Raw genomic sequence first — 23,903 nt, 5'->3', positions numbered from 1 at the left:
GACTCTCAAAGCAGTAGAATTACCTGCTTATTGGCTGGCCTGCGGGAGTGTGCTCCACCTCGTATCCCTGGCGACGGAGCACATTGATGACCGTGTTGTTGCCAAGAAAGTGACCTGCAACACAAAAAGGAAACATTATTAGAAGATATACAAGAGCCTATATACAGGAATCTCTATAACCAATTGTGGCCTGCTGGTTTCTGTTTATCTATCAACTTATCCGTGATAGTGTGTTTTGATTTGGGACAATTTAGTTCAGCAGAAAAATGTTATTAGCAAAAAAAAAAAAAGAGAAAAAAAACCCAAACAAACAAACAAACAACTTGGCACTAGAATATATTGACTGAAACAAATATCTTAACTTATCTTTAACTTCTTACTATCCTGATGGAAATATTTACCAAAGCAAGGTTCAAGTATTAAAGTATTAAGAGTGGGTGTAAAATCAGGCACAAGATTACAGAAATATCACATCACTTTGTTTGAAAATTCTACTGCAAGTTTCTTCTATTTCCATTTTAATTTGATAGCAAATTTGAATACATAACATAACTTTTTCATAAACTTTCTATTGCAAATGTGCATAGCTCCAAATCAACAATTACAATATTATCCATGATTTCATCCTTCTCCCACCTCCACTCGATACAAAACCCAGACCTCGCTCTATCTGACAGCTTATTCCTGTTGATATCAACTTCCTCCTTTTCCCCCATGGATCCTTATCTCCTCCCCTCCTCTCCCCTCCCTCTGACCCTCTCGGCTAGGTGAAGTGGGGGCATTCAGGCTTCAGGTTGCCATGTCAAGAGGTCTCCATTCTTCCCCTCGCTCTGACAAAGAGGAGCAGGGTCCCTTTGTTTGGGGCAGCTCAGCCGTGCCATCACAGACTGCGGTAAACAAAGGGCCCACCACTTTAATCTGGCTCAGTACTATTGATGGAGACTTGGGCCGGTGCACCGCGATGTCGCCATGCTGCCTCTGTCGCCACTAGTATTAACGCCGGGGAAAGCTTTGAAATAAAAAGGTTGGATCTGTAGTGTGGGGTTAAAGTTATATGCAATCTATTTAAAGAGTTTAGCCATTTAACTTTGACTAGGGGAAAATAAAATAAATACATAGATATGGGAGATATGGCAAAAATGGATAGTCCAGATTTTTTAAAAGATATTTTTCCCTCACGTTGATCAATATAGATTTTCTTTAGGGCTGCAACAACTGGTTATTTTAGTAGTCGTCTGGTTCGTCTGGTCAGCGATTCATTTTTACAATTAGCTGACTATTCATATGATTATTTCTGTTGTACACTGAGTTTTTTAAAAATGCATTATCAACCAAATTAAGGTTACAATATGGTGACGAAAAGCTTCTACACAGAAAGTATTTATAAAGGTAATTTCATTTGTGTTATAGAGTTTGTATAGTGCAGATAACGATTGCAATGATCAAAATACGATTATAATTATGTTTTATAGGAAAGGCCCTAATTTTGTATTTTATTTTTTATTTTTATTCCCAGTTTATTCCACCAAAGTCTTAACTCAAAACTTAAAACCACATACTTTTGGCTGTAGACCTCTTGATTAAAAAACCCAAACATAGCATTGACGATTAGATATAACTCTCTCGATTTCAGTTACAACTTGATTAATTGTCTTATTTGAAATGCATATATGAAATCATCTTCTTGTCATTTGATCCCAACACAGTACATATGAAATTCCTTTTGTAAACTTGGAACATGGAACATGGCGGCCTAACTGAGCTTTGTAATGCCATGTGTCAAAATGTCAAACAAATGTCTTCAAACATTTTCAAGTTTTAAGTTATATTTACAAATCATGCATCAAATGTTCTTGCCAAAATGAAATATGTGGTGGTGGTTTTGTGGGTAATTCATTTAACGCACTTTGACATATAAGAGTAAAAAGGTTTCAAATTAAGTATAAGTACAACAAGTGGATTTTTATGGAGAATTGAATGTAAACATGGGAAATAAAGAGAGCTTCATTCCCTGTCTTGGAATTAAAACATAATTGTCTTTGATTTGTAATTCTGAATGATCCATGAACAGTGAGGGAGACAGTAGGAAATTTGATATTTTAGACATGCTAGAAAAAAGATACTGTACTGTATGTAGAGGTTTAACAAGGTGGTTTGCTCCTTTTCTGTGACATTGATTGGAGATGTAAAGAGAGGCATAGTGAAGGTATGAGTTCCATCAGCTGCTAAAGCCAAACTTAGACACCGTATTTTCCAAGCTATACGTCGCTAGTAACTTTTCAATTGTTTCTTGAATAGTGCTCTGTCGGGTAAGACTTTCATTAGCGTAAAAGGCTGAATCGGAAATCAGGAAGTAGTTTTCAAGACCTTAAACTAGACTTATGATAAACTAAACATTTACAATATTGTTCCAAATGAAAAATGATCACCTTTATAGTCTTATAAATGAAGGGGAAATAAATAAGGGGAAGTTAAATATGAAATGTATAAAAGAAAACGAGTCAAGTAAATTTTCATACAGGTATTACAAACACACCTGCGCCATCTATTGGTCAAACAAATTAACTGTAACATGTATAATCAACTGTTACATAACACATATTTATTCAGCTGCAGGAAGCATAGAGGACAAACTGAATACGTGTCTGGTATGTTAACGTAATATATTAACAGTTAATCAGACAACTAAAGCATAAAAAAAACAAGCCAACAAGTTTACTCTCAATCTCACTCCAAATCACTAAATCCGTTGAATTGTTCTTCCTCTGTGTTGCTTCTGAACAACTCCGCCTGCTCTGGAAGTAGATGAAGTGCCTCTCTCTCACACATATAAGTCGCACACCCAGCCAAACTATAAAAAAAAGCTTGACTTACAGTTCAGAAAATACGGTAATTTGAGAAACCACGTGACTTCATGTGGAAAGCCGAACAAGTGAAAGACACTATATAAATAAACTTACTCTAAATAGTATCAGAATAGTATCAGATGCAAGAAAGATTTAAAGATGACATTTTTCTGGTGGTAGGTACACTACTTGTCTCATTGATATGGTATTGCTTTGCCCAGAATGTTCCACAGTATAGCATTAAATGTATCTATCTTATTTGACTTATTTGATTTTTATTGATCAAAAACATCATGGAAGCCATGGATTCTTACTGTGAGTGTGGTTGCATCTCCACAGATCTGACTTGAAACTTGGCCTGGCTATTTCACCTGCTTGACTCCATGGAGATATATCAGTTTAATGCCATATTGTGGAACATACCAGGTAAATGGCATAACATCTCCGTGAAGACAAGCAGATACCGGACCCTCTATCAGAAAAGTTACACAATCCACCTTTAACAACTCAGCAACAGGTATGTAAGATCAACTGTTGTGTAATGACATCTGTGACATCGGACATACATTCCTGCAAATTATTTCTAGGCCAATTTTATACATTCTAAACCCAATGCAATGGTCCAGAAGTACACATATGGAAGTACAATATTTGCAGTGTATGGTCTTCATGGTGCCTCCTCCCAGAGCCAGAGGAGATGGAGCAGATAACGTTGAAGGCCTTCTTTCACACATTACCTCATGGCTCACCTCACATGCTAACACAGCTGACACAGTAACCCAGTGTATACCTGGGTGCTTCATACGACAGCAGTGTGGTGTGTATATATATTCGCATATGTTAAGCGACTATATTATGGAAAACCAACCCTGTGCCATGTTATAATGTTCTTTCACCCAGAAATGTATCTGCTGATGTATTTGTAGGCTTTGCACGTGGGAACATCTGTATTTGGGTGGTAGGGGGTGAGTGGTTGGAGCATTTACTCACCAACCCAAAGGTATTTGTGTCACTTCAAGCTGAAATAAATAAAAATGCTTCCTTGAATATATACCAGGGCATCCATGGCTACAGAAGAGAGGCAGGTAGTACTTAAGTTACATATACGTGAGTAATATTTTGAGTAGTTTTCTGACAGCACACTTATACTTATACTATATCATATAAACATTTCTGTCTCACATTGCATAAAAACGCTTTTGTCTCACATTGCATAAAACTTCCATGGGTGACCAAAATTGAAACTATAACTCGACCCCAGACATCAATATTTTATGGACGTGCTAAACCTGCTTCTTATCCCACACCTGTGCTCAATAGAAGACGCAGCCAATAAAAGCCACAGTGGTGTCCATCCTTGAAAAGACCTAAAGTCTCCCAAATGGGCCACTAGAATTATTAGAACATATGGTAAGCCTTAAATAGCCTTCCTTTTCCATACACACCAATATTTACATTACAGGTTGTTAGCAGGCCCGTGCAGCCGCTCTCATAACATTACAGCATGTTGGATAAATAGAGCTGGAGGCAGTACTGTGACCTACGCTTCCCTCTGCACTGTTCCTCTACACATGTTCTGCTACTCACAACTACCACCCCCCACAGCTGAATGAGCTCTTTTATGAACCAATATGACAATAAAGTTCTGGGGGCATATTTTTAGTAACTTCCTGTAAATCTATAAAATCACATCTGGCACACAAAAGTCAGGGTGAACTATGACATGTTTAAGAATTTTTGAAAATACTTGTTCTGTTATTTTTTGTTTAAGAACTTACTGTAAAAGTTGTAACATTTTCCTTCATGGAATTCCTTAAAGTTGCACCTGGAATGTATGACCTTTAATTGGCTATTTGTATTGCAAAAACATGCTTTCTTATTGTGAGCTCTCCACAGTAGTAAATCAAAGTTACAAGCTTGAGAAATATAGAGCTAGCATAAATATTCCTACACAGTGACGCTGCTGCAATATTGAGCAAGGATTTCTACCTTAACTGTCAAGCACACACCTCCTGGCAGCGTGTTTAGATCTGTCCCAAGTCATCTCAACGCAGTGGACCCTTTTTCAGTTTTAAATGGACGTGATCATATCCTTTTAATGTTCATAAAACATCTTTTTTACTGGTGGAGTTTAGTTTTGACTCACTGTGACAGATGTCTACTCTTGAAAGTGAGGATGACAGAGAACCTAGAACTAGAAAACCACATCTTCTTACTGACTCAGAGCCAGTCTCATGAGCAACCCCTTGCTTAAAATCTAAGTCCATGTTAATCGACCATGATGAATGAATTGGCTGTGCCCATAGCTGTTCCCGATGTAAATTCCACTCCTGCTAGCGTGGGATGCAGTCAGCCGACCTCTACCCATATTCGACATGATACATCGGGTTGTCATGGTGCAGCTAAACCAAAGGGTCCAACTTCTTCTGCTCCCTCGCACAACTGGTCCATCATTATAAAAAATAAACAAAAAGGAAAACACACCATTGTAAAAGTCCTAATAAGAGGCAGCCACTCGGGCTATGAAATAGATTTAACATCCTCGATTTGATTCTATCAAGTCACGAGGAGTTACCATCCCCTTTTAAATTCTCGCGGGACATCACAGTGGCACCCACTGCATTATGACAGCATCACCCATAAACACTGTGCAGACAGACACACTGTCCAATGGTATATCTCTGTCATAGTACAGATCGGCTCCAATGACATTAAACAACAACAGTCCGAGGTGTTGGAAAATGATTTCAGATCACTTATAGACACGGTGCTGAAGTCAGGAAAACAATGCATCTCCCAGTTTCTGTGACATGAACTTCATGGCTGAAGGATTATTGCTCTCTAGGAATTCCTTTTGTGGATAATTTTTTGTGGATTCTGGAAGTCTGTTTGTCCACAACCAATGCAATGGCTTGAATCTCACACAGCTAATTTCTATTTTGACTAGAAATTTAAATAAAGGTACAGTTATTGATATAATTTTAACAAACAAACCCTATAAGAAAAATGGTGTTTTCCCATTGGATTTTAGAGACCACTGTCCAATTGGGTGTATTCGAAATACAACTCTGACCTGTATTACAGTGATATCGGGTTAACGTCAGTGTTCCCTGACCCTGATATGGCCTTATTTTTTTAAATTAATACATTTAATGAAATACTAATGACATACACCTAAAAGAAAAAAAAAACTGAATGAAAAACTGCAACAATTCTTTGTTCAACACAGAAATTCCAAGTTTAATAAGAGAAAGAAATGCTGATCTGAAAGCTTCACATAAAACTAGATCACATTTGGATTTGGCATTTTTTCGTATTTTTTTGTCAGATCCATCAACAGTTAGAAAGGCAAAAATGACTTACTTCATGTCTGCGCTGATAAAGAGTTACAGAAATTCAGCAAAATTCTGGACAGTAAGATCCCTCTCAAAACCAAGTATTCATACGTTGCCAACTGATATTTTAACAGATTCAACTATTGTAAATTCTAAAGAGGAAATACATGATGCTTTTAATAGGTTTTTTATCTCTGCATGTGATGTTTTGGATAATAATGGTGATCCTTCTGATCTCAATTACGTGTGTTGAATCTGAACCTCTGGCAGATAGCGGTCAGATTTTCTCTTTAAGGCTTTTCACTTACATGGAGGTTTTAAATGCTCTCAGCTCCAAAGACCCAAAGAAGACCACAGGAGCTGATGACCTAGATTCAAAACTTTAATTACAAGCTGCCCCAGCCTCTATTACATTTTTATTTGTCAATTCAGTTGTACTAGAATTATGGAAAATGGTACGTACATTTTGGAGGCTTCAGAAAAGGGCTTAGAACTTAAAACAAAAGTTTTAAATTACATTTTTACAGCCCTTGATGACAGATAAGATTGTGTAGCTCTCTTTATTGATTTAACTAAAGCTTTTGCTTCAGTTGATCAAAACATTCTCTTGAAAGATATTGAATTTGACAATGCTACATGTAATTGGTTCCAAAATTATCTATCAAACAGAACACAAACAGTAGTAGCCAATGGATATAATTCTTTTTTTTTTTTTTTTTTTTTGTACTTTTTTTTTTTTTTGTACTTTAAGTCACAAGATGCCCCAAGGCTCAATTGTAGGCCTGCTAATTTTTACTATATTTATTAATTCCACTGGTTGCAATTAAAGAGAAAATGTCATACATTAGTACACAGATAATGCTGACTTGTATGCAAGTGCTCCGTCTGCTGATCAAGTGATTTTAAAACTGCAGAAAGATTTGAATGAAATCCAAAATTCCCTCCAAAAACTTAAATTATCATTGAACTAAGTATATGATTTTTATTTTATTTTTTTCAAAAAAAAAACCCCAAAAACAACTACAACAACAAAAACATTTGTGATGTGCAAGGTACAACTCTTTATACACTAAATGGTACATTGATTGAAAGAGTTACCAGCTTTAAATACCTTGTGTTTTGGCTTGATGAAAATGTATCCATTAAAATGCACATCTCAGAATTATGTAACAGTTTAAAATTAAAATTTCTATTTTATTATAGAAGCAAATCTTGTATCCCATTGAATCATAGAAAATAATTTGTTCCAGTAGCCTTTCTTTCTGTACTAGATTATGGAGATATAATATACATGCAGACTTCAGCCTCTACCTTTACACATTCTTTCACTCAGTCCTTTTGTTTCATAACGGGATAAACTTAAAACCCATCACTGTACAATCTATGAAAACGTAGGCTGGCTATTGCTACCTGTGAGAAGAGAACAACACTGTATAAAATGTATTTATAAGGGACTACTTGACAGACTGCCTGAATATCTCACTTGTTTTTTGAACTTTGATAAGATTTCATTATTGTCCACATCTAAAAACTTGATGCACTAAAACTGAAATGGGGAAAAAATACAACTTTAGGTTATTTTGCTTCTCAAAAATGGAACACATTTCAAGGACATGCAAAACTGGATACATTGGTGTCACTAATGCCACTACATATTAATAATCACATCTGCACCTGTTTTTAATATTTTAAATAGACTTATGTAGTTATTTGTTTTGTTTATGTTTGTATTGTACTGTATTTTAACAGGATGCTCAGGAAAAAGAGGGTCTGGTCTCATTGGGCTCAAATAAATAAATAAAACAAATAAAATGAATATGATTAAGTATGTAAAACACTGGATCTCTTTATAATTTATACTGCAGCAGCATAACCACCAGTCTTCTTAGCCTCTCCATCTTCTTGCTTACAGTATGAAATACCTCCTCCAAATATCAGACTATAATTCAATTTTTTTTAAATGCCAAACACTTTGATGATAAATTGACTTTTTTTTTGCCATGTTAAGGAATGTGGATAGAGACATACTCGATTCAAACTACCACCTCCACATCACCGCAGCTTTCAAAATCAGCCTTATGGAACAGTGCACCACAAACACACACGCTTTTGAATCCAACCAGGACAGATTCTCAACTGAAGATAAGAGGCAAGAAGTTCAGCGATCACAAAACGCCAGGTCATAGCCAGATCTCTGAATGAATAAGTCTCGTAATAAGAATGAAAACATCTAGAGGGGTGAACAAAGGGCCACCAGCATTTTAAAGGCACAGTACTCCTCAATTTAACAAACAGCAGAATAGAAATAGACATGAGAAAGAAGGCATGAAAAACAAGGCCCAAGATGCCAGACAGTGATAGGAAAATCCCTAAGATATGCACTTTAACACTTTCTATTGGGGTTGATAGATGGAGAGTGTATTTTGAAGCGGTGCCCATGTAAAGTCTGCAGAAGACTGGGAGTAGGGTAGGATAATACAGACATGGGCTTAGAGAGAACAAGAAAAGGAAATAAAGACAATGAGGGAAATGAACCTACAACTACTTCATCTTTGGTCTACCGGCTTACGTGCAATTTTGTAATAAGTCAGAGATGTTGGCAATACTCAAATAAATATGTGTTAAAGATCAGTCGTTGAATGTAAAGTAAAAGTAGTTAAGTGCAGTACTTAGGTACAAATTTTAGGGATCTGTGCTTTACTTGAGTAGATTTTAAAGCAGATGCTTTTTACTTTTGCTTAACTACGTTTTAGAGAAGGTATCTGTACTTTTTTTTTTATTTTATTTTATTTTTTTTATTTGTCTTGGGCAAATGGACATCTTTTCTCTTGCATAGCCTAGGCAGCCACAATCGATGTCAATCAACACATGATACAAGAGACAAGGAAAAATAAACAAAAACAGACAGCAAAACACACAAAAAGGAGTGGGAAGAAGAAAACTGAATTGACTGACATTTTACAACAGGACTGTAAAGTAAAAGTATATTTTATCATTGTCTAAGACCTGCTGAAAAGGCTGAGGGGTTTATTTTTAACATGTTCATAATTAGAGCAAACAAAAATATACAAATACATAGCTAACAAAATCCCCAAAAAACTAATGATTCAATTTTCTTTGTTGAGCAAAGCTCAGCACAAATCTTTTATCAAAATCACTACATTTGAAGCTTTATAAGATCTCAAAATATGTGTGAAATACTTTAACAACATTTCATACATATTATTTTAACTTTTTACTTTAAGTACATTTTAAAGGGATACTTTAATACTTAAACAGATGTTTACCTGTGATACTTTTACTTTCACTTGAGTATTTCTTTCTTTCTCAACTATTTGTACTTGTCCATCACTGTTAAAGTTGCACTATGTAACTTTAACTAACTGCTTTTCTACAGGTAGATTTTTTTTTCTTCTTTTCCTGTAATGCTCTACAGTGTAGCATTAAATGTATCTGTCTGCATTTATTAATTACATGTGTAATTAATTATTGTTTTGGGAGCAGGGTCACTTCTACACAGATCTGACCTATAAACTATAGCCTAGTGGTGTCATTTTCTTGTTTCCATGGATACGTTTGATTCCAAATTGTGGAACATTCTATATGGACCAGTGCATTTCGTTTTGTTTGATGGCAGAAGTTATGTTATTTATACATTTTAAATCTTACTCTTATAAAAAAAACAAAAAAAACAAAAACAAATAACAAGCCTGTATAATAAACTTCACATTAAAGTCATTATGTAAAAACAAAGCATTCACACTCCCCAAATTACAACATTTAGACAATGTTACATGATCACTTTGTCATTACTGTGTTATTACCGACTGTGGAGAATATATTTACATAAACACACAACACTGACTAGAACACAGCTGAATAAAAAGCCATTGTGCTTTATACTGCTGTTATTGCTGCTTATTTGAGATTATTTACGATTATAAGCAAGTAGCTGTTTTAGTTTTTTAGTTTAGTTCTATATTAGTTTGACCCCCTTTGTTTATCATACCCGCACAAACGTTTGAATTGTTTTGTGTAGAGACCGTCTTGTACTGTTGAACACAGAATTTATGCTGGGCAGCACAAATGAAAGCCAGAGAGCACATAAGAGCCCTGTGGTGTGCCGGTGTTGTTTAAATAAACGCTGGGCTGAATTTGTGGTGACGGAGCAGCACTTTGGAGCCGTGTTAGGGATTACATGTGTCAGCTCTCTCTGCTTACTCTGCTCTGTGGAAGCTCGGCTAGTACACACCGGTCTTTCACTGCATGTGCGTATAGGATCAAGGATATACAACGTGGACTAGCCAAGCACATTTGACAGTGCACACGGAAGCGGTGCCAGGGCTACGTGGTGCCACCTCCGCACGTTTTACTGAGAAGTAGTGTCTGTATAGGTGAGAGAAAGAGTACTATAAGACTTATATGCATACAGACAATTTCAGGAAACATTATATACATTATAGATTGTATAGCTATAACATTGCAACAACCTAAAAACGGGGTTGCAAAGGTTTTTAAATGTATAGTTATTATCCAGCACTGGGCAATATGACAAAATCGCATCACATTCCGATATGACGTCACCTTCATCCTGCTTTGTGTCTGTGGCTTAAATAGTTTCAGTAAAATGATTTATCACAATATACTTATATAGCAAGACACTGGGTTTCATGACAGGCCTATATATTTCAATACGACATTACATTCTGATATGACATCACATTCCAATATGATCATAAATTAAGAGCACTCTATAAAACGTGTTAATAGTGTGACTCTGGACATTTAGGGTAAACTGTACAGTGACTCTTATCGCCATGTACTCCAGGACTCCTAATGTATAGCAGTGTATTCTCAAAGAGCTCCGATCTAAACATATGTAGTTGGAGACATCTTTTTAGTCCTTACTGTTGTCCCATGAGCTCTGTATATCATCCGTGCGACTCATGTTTAAGCTAAAACCATATGCACTGCAGGCCTGCTCCATCTCCAGCGGCCATGTTTGACAGTCATATATATTCGTAGATCCATATATGTCATTGCATTTAATTTATTTATAAATAAACATGACTGAGACAAATGAATGAGATTTGAGTTTAAAAGGACGTGAAGATGTTGTGAGCCAAGCTAAACAAATGGCATTTACTGTATACTTTCCGTTGACTACAGCACACACTCTTGTACTAATTCTTGTCAATTTGATGAATGTCTCTCACCATTCTTCATCCTTATTTAGCACTTTATCTGTCCTACATGCCGCAACATTTTAACTGGAATAAAATATGTTTCCACAAAACTTAAACGTTACACCCCAGGAGACATGGTTTGTGTCTCTTTCCCTTTTTTATTGTGTTGTGGCATGATCATATTCTGTTATAACATTACGATATGACCAAATTCTGATATGATCACATTAACTTTTTTTTTTTAAATCTCTATTGTGTGACAGATACATACAAAAATAGTGTGTTTTTGCTTCATAGCGTATTTGTAACTGAACACAATTGCTGTAAACCCTACAATAATAAATAAATCCTCAATTCTTTTTGCCTCAATCTCAGCCAAAACATCAAATCAGAACAAAATTCTAAATGAATTCAAGAGCCGTTTGTTATGGCTACACCATGAGTACATTCCCATTGTGTAAAATGGTACACACAGCTTCGGAGACCAACAACACAGGGCCATTCATGAGTGACCCAGAACACTCCCTGTTCCTAAGAGACAAGCGCGTATTCAATAACGCAGCAAAAGAGAGAAGCCACAAATCACTGCTGTCTAGTTTTCCTCTGTCTGCTCATATCTGCATCCCCTCCAGCTCCTGTGCTCTCCTTTCCTTCATGTTTCACTCAAAATGAGAAGGGACAGCTCTCCCATATAACAATCCCAACTCCAGATCATCAATGGACGCACTGCTGTTGGCTTGTGCGAGATATATAATTTAGCCGGGCCTCTCCCTTTCATATAGGAGTCAGGTATTTGTAGGCCAAATGAAAGTTTGCCCTTGGGCAGCAGTGTAAAAGAGGAGTGGGTTCCAGGTGCATTATGGGGAAATACTGCCGGGTTTGAATAGGGTCAGGGGTGAGGAGTTCAGCGCTTTCAATAAATCACAACAAGCTGTTTTTGACAAGTATTTACGGCACGCACGGAGAGGAGAGAGTGGGCTTTATGAAATATGTCTTTCAAGTGTAGAGACGATGACCTTTGACCCCGAGTCTGCAGCAAAATGTGTATGTTTAGGTGCTGCTCAATCACCAACTAGTTATTTGGAGCCTTGTGAGCCTTTTAAGAAGAGGCAGACATAGACCAGACCAGGTAAAACAAGCATAAGTGACATCCTAAAAGCAGCGGATAATAGCGGCTGTGTTTATCCCAAAATGTTCTGGGATCATGTCCGGGAAGATCGTTTGTGCAACTGCGGGGAAATGACAAAACATGCCACAAACTGATCCAGATAACTGTGAGATCCAACGCATCTAATATCAATGTACAGTAGGGTTGTGAGATTCTGGGCCGACTAAAGAGACGACTTGTCGATCAATTAGTCGACAAAAAGGGGGCGTGGCAAAAGCTCTCAAAACTGTTACATATCTCTATATATCTGACCCAGACTGCACTCACAAAAAGTTTCATGCAAAAACAACTATTTAGATGTGTATTTATAAAACACAGATTAAATTTGTGAATCAGGAATAATCTGCCTTTTTACATATAAATACCAAAAATACCAGTGACTTCTTCTTACTGCTGTTGCCTCTTATCATCTAAATAAAATGTTTAGTTGACTAGGACACTATCAACCGATTAATCAAACCTAACTATTAAAGGTCTATTGCATACAGGCTGTTGTATGGGATATAGAGAGTAAATGCTTGTACATACAGCTTGAGTATTAATCATATCATCATGAAATAAAGTAGAATGAAAAATGTAATGTGTTTAGTTACCGTGGTGTTATTGCACTGTAAGTTTGAACCAAGGCAGAATCCAGATGTTTAGGTCTATAGAGACGACTTGTACACTTGATCAATTTGGGAAATATTGAACTCACAAATATTGCAGGATTTATCTTGCTTCTCAAGGTACTAGGAAAACAAGAATGTCTACACAAAGCTGTACTACACTTGCAAGGTGGTCTAAAAATTAAATATATATAGGCCTAGAGAAATGCAAGGTAAAGAATGTCCAGCAAAATAGCAAGCTACGTTAGAACAACTTTCAATGAAAATAACCATTGCAGATGTAGAATTTAGTTTTATCAAATGTGCAATAAAAAGCTATAAAATGCTAAGTATTATTCTGAAAGAGATTGATAGAATAATAAAAAAAAACCAAAAAACTTTTCCCTTAAATTTTGCAGTGACATGGGCGATAATCACGATAACAAATTTTGACGTGCGATATATTGTTGAAGTAAATATAGATCACATGTGTCAAACTCAAGGCCCGTGGGCCAAATGTGGGCCACCGTGTCATTTTATGTGGCCCGCGACAAAGTAAATTAAAAAGGTATGACTGTCTTAAAATATGAGTTTATCAGGAGATACACAGTTACACAACCATTTTTTCATATCCATATGCAATATTTGTAACTTGAATAAGTAATAAATATAGAAACAGTTAATTAAAAAGATTGAAAAGTAGTTGCATTTAGTTTACATTACATTTGGTTACATTTAGTTACATCTGGCCCTTTGAGATCAACCATTTTGTTGATGTGGCCGTCTGTGGAAATGATTTTGACATCCCTGATATAGATGATAAACGATCATATTGAAACCAAATTATAAAGTGGAATTATCTCCCAAAATGTATTACAAATGTACTGTATTGTTAAAAAAAAAACAAATAAACAGCTGAATGAAATTAGTTTGTATCTATAATGAGTCATAGAGGTTCACAATTCAACCTTGTACAGCTCAAATCTCATTGCAGTACAGAAAAATAACCGAAACATTCCCAGTAATACAAAGAAAAAGTATCCCCAATAAATATTGACCCCAGAAAAGTATTGTTCCATCTGTTACGCATTGAACCCAGGCCTAGACGGTATTAAAACGTCTTCTGATATCAAAGTATTCAGATTTGGAGTTAACACTTGCCATGTGACTCATACTCGGTTTACTTTCATTGGTTTAATAAGGCGAAAAGCAGGTAAGTCCTTTTTACCGCTACTGTCATGAAATATTTATACTGCTCACCTCGCAGACAATACGAGAAGGACGGCTAAATAAACAAGCCCTCTCACTAGAAACATATCCCACATCAAAGTGTCCAAGCACAGTTATAATCTAAACAAATATAAAAGCCTGATATAAAGGTGCAGTTACAAGTTATACAAGTTAGGTCTGGGAGTGCATCCAGCAGTATTGGCAGAGGTAACTTCTCCCCTGCCCTCTTGCCTTCTGTTGCTACGGTGCGGTGGGTCTGGTCTGGTTTTAATGGAGTAAGATGACATGTGTGTACTCTTGTCAGCGACTGCCCCAAACAGTTGTAAAGCGGCTGTTTACGAGCGCAAGGTGTTGTGAAAAGCACCACAATTTTGGACTTTCACACTTTCGGCAGAGGAGAGAGGAAAAGTGGAGGGCAGCAGCCAAAGAACTGAAACTCTACTAGCAGGGAGCATGGTGTTTTTGGATGGGGAAATTCTGAATGCCTGTTTATTTTAGTTTGAGAATGTGTTTAATTGTTGCTATAATACACAATTTGTGTTTCCAAGCTTTTATTGCTAACATTTTTTCAGGGTCAGTTTTAGTGGTAGAGGCAGGAATTATGAAAAAAAAAAGCGCAATTAAAGGGTTCGCCACCTGCTTGTCTCCTCTAAGGATTCGGTGTTTGCTATTAGACATTAGTATCGCCATGGAAACGAACAGATAATACCATCAGGCTTGATCAGATCTGTGGAAAAACTCACATAGTTCACCTTTATGGCTTTACATTACTATTTTACGCTCAATAAACAAAAACATGTACACATTTAAATAATAAAATAAAAAGTCTACGAAGCCTACACAAAAAAACAATATTAATTCTTGCTAGTTTACTTCTTATCATGTAATTTTCTTAATATTTCGAATGCATTTTCGCCATATTGTAAGTATATTTTTCTTACATTTTCAAGCTGCACCTGAAAACACCAATAAGTCCCAGTGAACTGAACTCTGACGCATGTAAGCAGATAGGCGCCTGTTAAACTCCTGTGTTTGAACTGTAGCCCGCCGAAGCACCGACAGCTCTCCACACACTGACAAGTCAAGATCCTTCCCGTAAGTTACGAGTTCATGTTATTCTGTGTTACCAAGGTAAACTGTAGGGCTGAACAATTTGGGGAAAAATCTTGCAATAGTCGGATTCTGTTCACAGTTTAAAGGCGCTGTACCTGATTCTTACTGTCTTAAAAATGTGAAAAACAGAAATAGTTCACTTTTACCGTTTTGCAGCGGTCCAAAGTTATTCCTCACTTACCGTATGCGATCCGAGCATCCAAAGTATTCACCGCAATGAGTTTGTAGGAGCTTTCACAACTTTCTTAGGCCCAAGTGTAGTTTCCATCTAATTGGTGTGTGGTAATGTCATTTTTCTAGCTACTAACATGCTAAGAGTGCACCTCCTGATAATCAGATAATAAAATGCTTTAGAGTTAGACTCAGGCAGTACACAGGAGATTTAGTTTGACCTCAACGGCTGCGTATACAATAATCTGTACTGGGATGAGACAAATTTTCCTTAAATACATGTAAAAAAACCCAAAAAAAACAAGAAAATCTGATACGGGGCCTTTAAACATGTCCAGAAAATTTGATAAAAAGACTGAAATATGAACGGACAAACTAAGACGAGAATCATTTCAGAACACATCTAAACTACAGGGTTAGCAGTTTTTATGCAGATTAAAACAGGACGAAAGTATGCCACTTCAAACACTGCAGCCTGTGTGATTTGCTTACTGAATTCATTCCAACGCAATGCCGATTTGTTGCGATTAATCTTGCAGCCCTATGAAACTCTGACACGCATTCACCGAAGCCAACCATGTCGTCTCACCAGCCCACTGAAAAACAGGTATTCAATTTAGACTCTCCCTACCAACCCAAATAACCTAACTGCAAACTTTAATTATCTGTGAAAAGAGAGATTTTAAAGTACAGTAACCGTTCAGGCCTGTCAAGCAGATTGGCAATTACACCACCGCAAATATTTAAATTTGAGGTTTTGGAGCTAAGCTGGACTTTTCTGAGTGGCTTCAAGCTCTGCCTTCAAATGCAGCAAAGGAAAATCTGGTTGAAATTGAGGACCCAGCATTCACAGATATGTAAACAAATCATTTTTATTACAAATGAGGAGTGCCATGGTAGAGAGTTTAAAGTGCATATGACAGATTTTCATGTTTTTCTAATTATTACTTGGTGTGGGGGGATAGTATAGTATGTGGTAAATATTTATTATAGTTTTACATCAGTTTGGTGGCAGATTGTGGAAAAAAGCTGAGAAGAAAAGTACTAAAATACAAGAACTAGCCAGAGTTATAAAATAAAATACTCCTACATATGTCATCAAGACCAGAAATTCCATCCAAAATGCCAGAAGAGTTTACGCACAAGAGTGGTGTTGTCATTTATTTTTATTAATGTAATCATGACTATTGTGTAATTTCAAGTCTTGTTAACATAAGGGTTGCTGGGTAACAGTTATGGAATTACTTGTATGTTTGTCATATCTGCTGCCCGTGTCCAACCAGGAAGTGCAAAAATAAGGTAAGATATTTAGTCAAAGCTTAAATATGTTTATGTTTGCTATGTTTCAGTGAAATGAGTAGTATAACCTGTCATGTGTACTTTAAAAGGCAACACGGCTTCATATTGTATATATATGGGTTACTGTATGTGTATAAAGCAGAGGGCATAAACTGGTTCCATATGTCTGGCACTTTTTCACCGTCAGCATTTGTATGAGTGATGGGCCTGCTACTTTGTACAAGCAGATGGGAGTAAGAGACAAATTTCAAGGAGGTATTTACTTACTATAGTGCAGTACATTAAGCCATGACAACATCCTAGGGCAGGCCGTTTAAAGAGAGAAATTATAGCACAAATCCTAAAGACATTTTGTAAATCTTTGAAGAATATAATGTGATTTTAGACAACAGTGTAAGAACTGGAAAAGGGTTATGTGTCAAACGCACTACTCTGGACTGTGAGTAAAGTTTGACAGAAGGTTCCTTAACAAAAATAATCCTCACGTCAAAGTTTGAAAAGTATTGTCCCTGAGTTGTGTGAAGGGAATATCAGCACATGTCAAGGCGGTGTTTAAGTAACCCACTTTTATAGCATGAGAAAGTTTGGTCCATATATGTAGCTTTTATTGGCCTGGAAACGAGACCATAATATGTAGAATACTTATTTATTTACACGTAATGAATTACATGGACCGCAACAATTTTTTGTAAATTTCATCTTGGGAACTTAATTTATTCACACAACTCAATAGCCCAAACCTTATTTCAAAAACTAAAGCCAAATTTGCCATATTCTACATTTATTGCTCCTTATGTACTACTACTCCTACTTTCTACATCTTTATTTACACAGGGGAACCCAAAGAGAGCACTTTTTCATGGGTGCCCTGTTCAAAATACAATACAAACAAAACAAATGAGTATGTAAGTCCATATAAAACATTAAAAACAGTGCGGTGTGTGTATAAAAGTCAACTACCAGATCATTAAATAGCGATTGTGCCACAAGTATCCAGTTTCGCTTATCCTTGAAGTGTATTCTATTTTTGTGACACGAAACACCCAAAAAACATTTTTCCTATCTGAGTTCTGGTGCGGCTAGTCCTGAGTTGTACTACTACTACTGCTACTGCTGCTACTGCTACTACTATTACTACTACTGCTGCTACTACTACTAGGCACCCTACTACCAACTACTGAGGCTGCAAAAGTTAATCAGAATAATTATTGTACTATAACTATATTAAGTATATTGAGTGAATTATATTTGTGTCTGAAATAAAGAATACATATTTTAAAAAGATAATCGTTATTTGCAATATAAAATATAAAAATAAACACATTTGCGTCATCAGTAATACATTGTTAGCATCCTAGAATAACTGTCAGCTGCAGTCTTTACCTACTGCTGTCTTAGTAGGTATGTCTTAACTGTACTGATTTGTGATTACTGATGCATTATAACTGAGTTGAATAATCACCTTTTACATCCAAAAAGTTCTTAACACATGCTCATAAAGTTAAATAGAAAATGTGTAAGAGCTGCACTTTGCTGAGAGTCATATTTGAACAGTGCGAGCAGTGACCGCTGCTGTTTGTTTGACTGTTGCCTTCCTGACCACCAGTAACCGCTCTGACCAGACTAGTGGAAAAACACGCTCTCCCCATCAGAACGCTGCACTCCGGAATACTGCTGCTAGCTCCACTCGGCTGTCAGCATAAAAAGATGATTTGATTATTTTATGGACCACTTGTTCCCACTGTCGTACACAGTTGAACTCTGCGGCGCTGTGAAAATATTTGACTGTATCTGTACACTGTGAGCTGGATACTACGTCTACTGTCCATTGTAGCGGACTGGTTAAATAAATGTAAGGAACTCCCTGGCCTGAAGTCAATATGGATTTATGTTAAGAATAAATACATTTTCTACTTATGAATTATGATAATGTGTGCTGTAAGAAATAATCATTTAGAAAAGAAAACATTCTAAGTACTTTAAACCCAAGTGAAAACATTTTGGCTTAGAAGTATGGACTTTGGTTTTGGTTTGGCACAATGCAAAGGCTGACCATTAATGATTCTACAAACACATATTTTAAAACCCTTAAAACGTCTCAAATTCTTTTGGAGATTGACACCACTTGCTTCTGTGTGTGGTAAGTAGGAAGGAAGTATTTGCCGCAACCGTCTTGGGGAAAACTAACTAAACATCGAAGACCTTTCTTACTTTTGACCACCATCGAGTACGCATAACATATTAATATATCTGTATAATCGGTAATAAAACCAGTATCGAAATTAGATACTCGTTTGAGCGGGTATTGATACTAAAAATGCCACATTCACAGAACAGAAATGAACCTTTCCGGAATAGCTTTAGAATGATCTGGAGCAGTATCAGAACAAGTACAAGACCACGCCCACAAACCAAATTTTAGTATTGCGACAACACTAATACATGGATTTCAGAATGATGAAAAATGAGGACTGTTTCCATAGCGATTAACAATCCAAAGCAAAATATTATATCTTTCAAACGGAAAACGTCCCCAAAATGTCACATACGACAGGGAGCTGAAACTCTTAAACAGTCAAGATGGATGAAGTATCTTGCTACGAACACAACCGCAACAGGCAATGGCAGTGGGGCAGATCGAACCGCCAAGCCTTTCATTTTTGAGTCATCATAATGGGAACTCCTTGAAATTCAAACATCCTATCCAATAAAATTACCAAAAGAAACCTTAACCATATTATACCATAGTTTCCCCCCAAACCCCACGCATTAATCAATGAACCGCGAGTGAGACTGAAGGGCCATACATAAACTGATTTCGTAACATGTTGTGGCCGTTCTGCTGGAGAAATTCCGATGCCTCAGCTATTTTCCACATATCGGGAAAGGTAGGTCAGTGTAGATTCTGCTGGCCCGACCCCTGTAGGCTAATGGGGGTGCGTGATTGGGGAAGAGCGGTATGCTAACTATGTGCTGGCTTTCCAAACAAACTCTAAGACTAAGCTAATTCTTCTGATTCCACTTTGAAATGAGGTCTGGACCGATGTCAAGTCTGTATAATTTATTACAAACTTCCACGAGTGCTGTTTGGGAGATTTTGAAATCGTGTTTCCACTATTTGTTATGATCAGAAGAACTGAAAGTATATGGAAGACATGTGTAGTGTGAATGTCTTCATTGTGATTTGTCTGAAAAAATGTAGTAGAGTAGTAGTAGTAGTAGCGGTAGTAGTAAGAAGAGAAGTAGTAGTGCCGTAGTAGTAGTAGTAGAAGCAGTTTTAGTAATTAATTGTGGTAGTAGTGCACAGCTTTTTTTCTCACTGAGATACTCTAGGCTAGGATCTTGAAATAAGTATAGTAGTAGCAGTAGTAATAATAGTAGTAGTAGTAGTAGTAGTAGTAGTAGTAGTAGTAGTAGTAGCAGTAGTAGTAGTAGTAATAGCAGTAGAAGCAGTAGTAGTAAGAAGATATGCAGTGTTAATAGTTGTAGTGGTAGTGGACAGCTTTTTTCTCACAGGGTTGCTCTAGGATAGAATCGTGAAATAAGTATAGTAGTAGTAGTAGTAGTAGTAGTAGTAGTTGTAGCAATTAGTGGTGGTAGTAGTGTATAGCTTTTTTTACTCTAGGCTAGGATCTTGAAATAAGTATAGCAGTAGTAGTACAGTAACAGTAACAGTAGTAGTAGTAGTAGTAGTAGTAGTAGTAGTAGTAGTAGTAGTAGTAGTAGTAAGAAGACATACATATGGAGTAGTAATAAGAGCAGTATTAATAGTTGTAGCGATAGTGCACAGCTTTTTTCTCACTGAGTTGCTCTAAGCTATCTTGAAATAAGTATAGTAGTAGTAATAGTAGTAGTAGTTGTAGCAGTAGTAGTAAGAAGAGAAGTAGTAGTGCAGTAGTAATAGTAGTAATTAGTGTTGGTAGTAGTGCACAGCTTTTTTTCTCACAGGGTTGCTCTAGGCTAGGATCTTGAAATAAGTATACTAGTAGTAATTGTTGTAGTAGTAGTAGCAGTAGTAGTAAGAAGAAAAGTATTAGTGCAGTAGTAATAGTAGTAGTATTAGTAGTTGTAGTAATTAGTGGTGGTAGTAGTGCACAGCTTTTTTCTCACTAGGTTGCTCTAGGCTAGGATCTTGAAATACGTATAGTAGCAGTAGTAGTAATAGCAGTAGTAGTTGGGACACAGAGGTTGATTCATTACCTATGCATTTGGACATCAGAAAAAAAACAACTCAAAAACTCCAGTAACGTCACACAAAACAATCTGTCATTTTCTGTCATAATAAAAAGTATAACAATGACCTAAACAACAATTCAAACTCTTCCAACAGAGTTACCCAAATGCCACTCGCACCATTCTGCCTCTACCTTTCTAATTCACCATTTCCATAAACAATTTCTCCAACTTCAAAATGCGTAACCCGACTCTGAGACGTCTGCTCCCTCAGCTGATTGTGACCGTGTACGTGGGGGCTTATAATGGAGCGCATTGTAGTGTGTGTCCCCCTAGCCCCTCTTGGGATAATTAAGGACACATTTTAGGTCCATCCTGAGCTGGGGCAGGGTGTGTAGCTAGCCCCCTTCCAACCCCACCTGCCCTCCGCACGTCTCCGAGCGCCGCGGCCGGGCTGATTGGGCGTATCACTTTCACTCTACCCCCTCCGTAGCGCGCACATCTAAGGCACCTTTCCGCAGCAGTCCCCTTGTAAAGTGCGCTCCTCTGGGACGGCCCGTGAAATGCGGCCCTTGTTAGGAGCGGAGAGTGTGCGGACGGCTGAGTGTGTCTGCTTTTCCTCAGCTGTTTCCTGCCAATTCACGGGGCAGCAGACTGTGAAGGCTCTGCACTCCCCCCCTCCGTGTGCTAGCCTTTGAAATGGTCGTAATAGATTTTCGTTTTCTGCTCTTTTTTTTTTTTTTTTTTTTAATTCTGTTTATGGTTTGGGCATCAACGGGAAAATGTGACTGTGGTATTCTCATTCTACTTTTTCACATTTCCTGATGTTGTACTAATCCACTCTGTGTATGTTCTACTTGTTTTGTTACCTGGCTAGAGACTGTGGATGTCAATTAGATTTTAGTGGTGGAACATAATGACAAATGGTGAAGTAAATGTAGTAAAGTGGTGTACTTAAGTAAAACTTTTAGGTATCTGTACTTTACTTAAGTATATTTTACTGTGGATACTTTTTACTTTTATTTCACTACATTAGAAAGCAGGTATCTGTACTTTCTGCTCCACTACATTTTTGAACAGGACTGAAAAGTAAAAGTATTTTTTGTCATTATTTGAGACCTGTGACAAGAACAGGGGGTTTATTTTTAACACATTTTGTAGTATGAGCAAACAAAAACATACAAATAAAATCAGCAAGGGAAAAATGTAATTTAACTGTTTCTGTTGAACAAAATTCATCAGAAAATGCAAAATACTTTTTACTCTTTAAGAACATTTTTAAATGGGTACTTTACTTAATAAACCTTTACTTAGGTAATTTTTTTCATATGATTGTTTTACTTTTACTTTAGTCCTTTTTGCTCCAGTAGTTAAGTAACATAATTGAGTACTTCTTCCACCACTTTTAACTTTATAGCAATAATCCAACGTATTTACAGTACATTTGTTCAAAACAGATTAATTAATTCATTCATTAGTTAATGTGTTTTGTGCCTAATAAATGAATACTGTAAAGTGGATTCATCTGGAAATATTTTAACTTTTTTGTATTTAGTTGTGCTAGCTCTTGTGATTTGTTATAGCCAACAATTACAATGCTATTTATGAATTCAATAGTGTAGATTTGAAATTGGATAGACATCTGGGAAAACAAAATGTGATCCTGAAGTGTATAAAAACCAATAGGCTGGGTTCAACTGAAATCAACACATTATAGAAGGTCCATAGTTTTACAATTGAACTGGAGGACAGGCCAGAATTCTATAGTGGAAATTGCTCTTTAACTGTCAGATTGCAGATTTGGTGACCTGGTTTATCATTAATATCACTGTAAATGCACATGACACAAAAAATGTCACTAGGTTGAGTATTAACAAAAGGGAAATATTTTGTGACAATAGCCTCAGAACCTCAAAACTTAATTCTTATCCGTTGAAAGGACTTTAAACCATAAAATGTATATTGCAAATGTGTAAATAGTGTCATAAATAATGACTTATGCAGGCCTATCATAAGTTTGGACATTCTTTTCCAAGTTGATATATATTCAAATGCTCCATATTAGACCCGCATGTGAAGTGAAAACTGCCAAAAGCATATGGTTGCCCTCGCGTCCTGTGACTCTCTGTCCTGGTTGTCCAAAACTCTTGATACTGATATCGGCTCAGTCATCCATAATGAGGGAACAAGACGGCACATGCAGACCGACAGAGAGACAAGTCTGTGTTGTTATCTGCTCTCCTGATCCTCCTCAGTTTAACCCCAGTCTTTTATCAGCCATATGCTACTTATGGGCTTGCAGCGGAATTCAAAGTATTGCTCCTGACATTTGAAAAAATATTCGGATGGACTTAGGGAGGTCTGTTCTTAGTTAGTCCTGGCCTGATAACCAAGTGTTTTATGGAGTCTTCACCACAAGAGACAGTACCAGTTATCTAAAACGCTGCTTGGATGAATGGAGTGCTATACCATCGGTGTCTTTGAAACCAGATGCAGGGGACTTAACCCTGTACCTTTGGGGTTATAGAAACAATTTAGGGTAAAATGGTTTTCCTACAAACTTGCTGTAGCACTACTATTTACTCCTTCAGTACCCCCACTCCAGTCGCTCTTGTGTTGTCTCGTCTGCTTGAAGTTAGCTGCTATAATTTTAGTTAACTTGTGATCAGAGAACATAATAGAAAGCACATAATAATTTGATTTCTCTTTACAGTCGATCTATCTCCATCCGTAGCAACAAGCGCAGCAGTAAGACCATTACGTAGAGATGCTTCAATGCAATTTTTTCAGCTCCA

General features: G+C 36.9%; 1 protein-coding gene across 1 annotated transcript in view; it reads right to left on the bottom strand.

The window, feature by feature from the left end:
• The window catches only part of trabd2a (TraB domain containing 2A), a 66,952-nt gene that overhangs the window by 8,003 nt on the left and 35,046 nt on the right, over positions 1-23,903 (bottom strand). The window contains exon 5 of the mRNA XM_033976296.2: positions 24-114. Coding sequence (XP_033832187.1) covers positions 24-114 — 91 coding nt within the window. The remainder of the gene's footprint in view (positions 1-23; positions 115-23,903) is intronic.

This window comes from Periophthalmus magnuspinnatus, chromosome 12 (assembly GCF_009829125.3).
Source record: "Periophthalmus magnuspinnatus isolate fPerMag1 chromosome 12, fPerMag1.2.pri, whole genome shotgun sequence".
Classification (NCBI taxonomy): Eukaryota; Metazoa; Chordata; class Actinopteri; order Gobiiformes; family Gobiidae; genus Periophthalmus; species Periophthalmus magnuspinnatus.
Note: the sequence above shows the minus strand (reverse complement) of the source record. Positions and strands in the feature narration are given on the sequence as shown.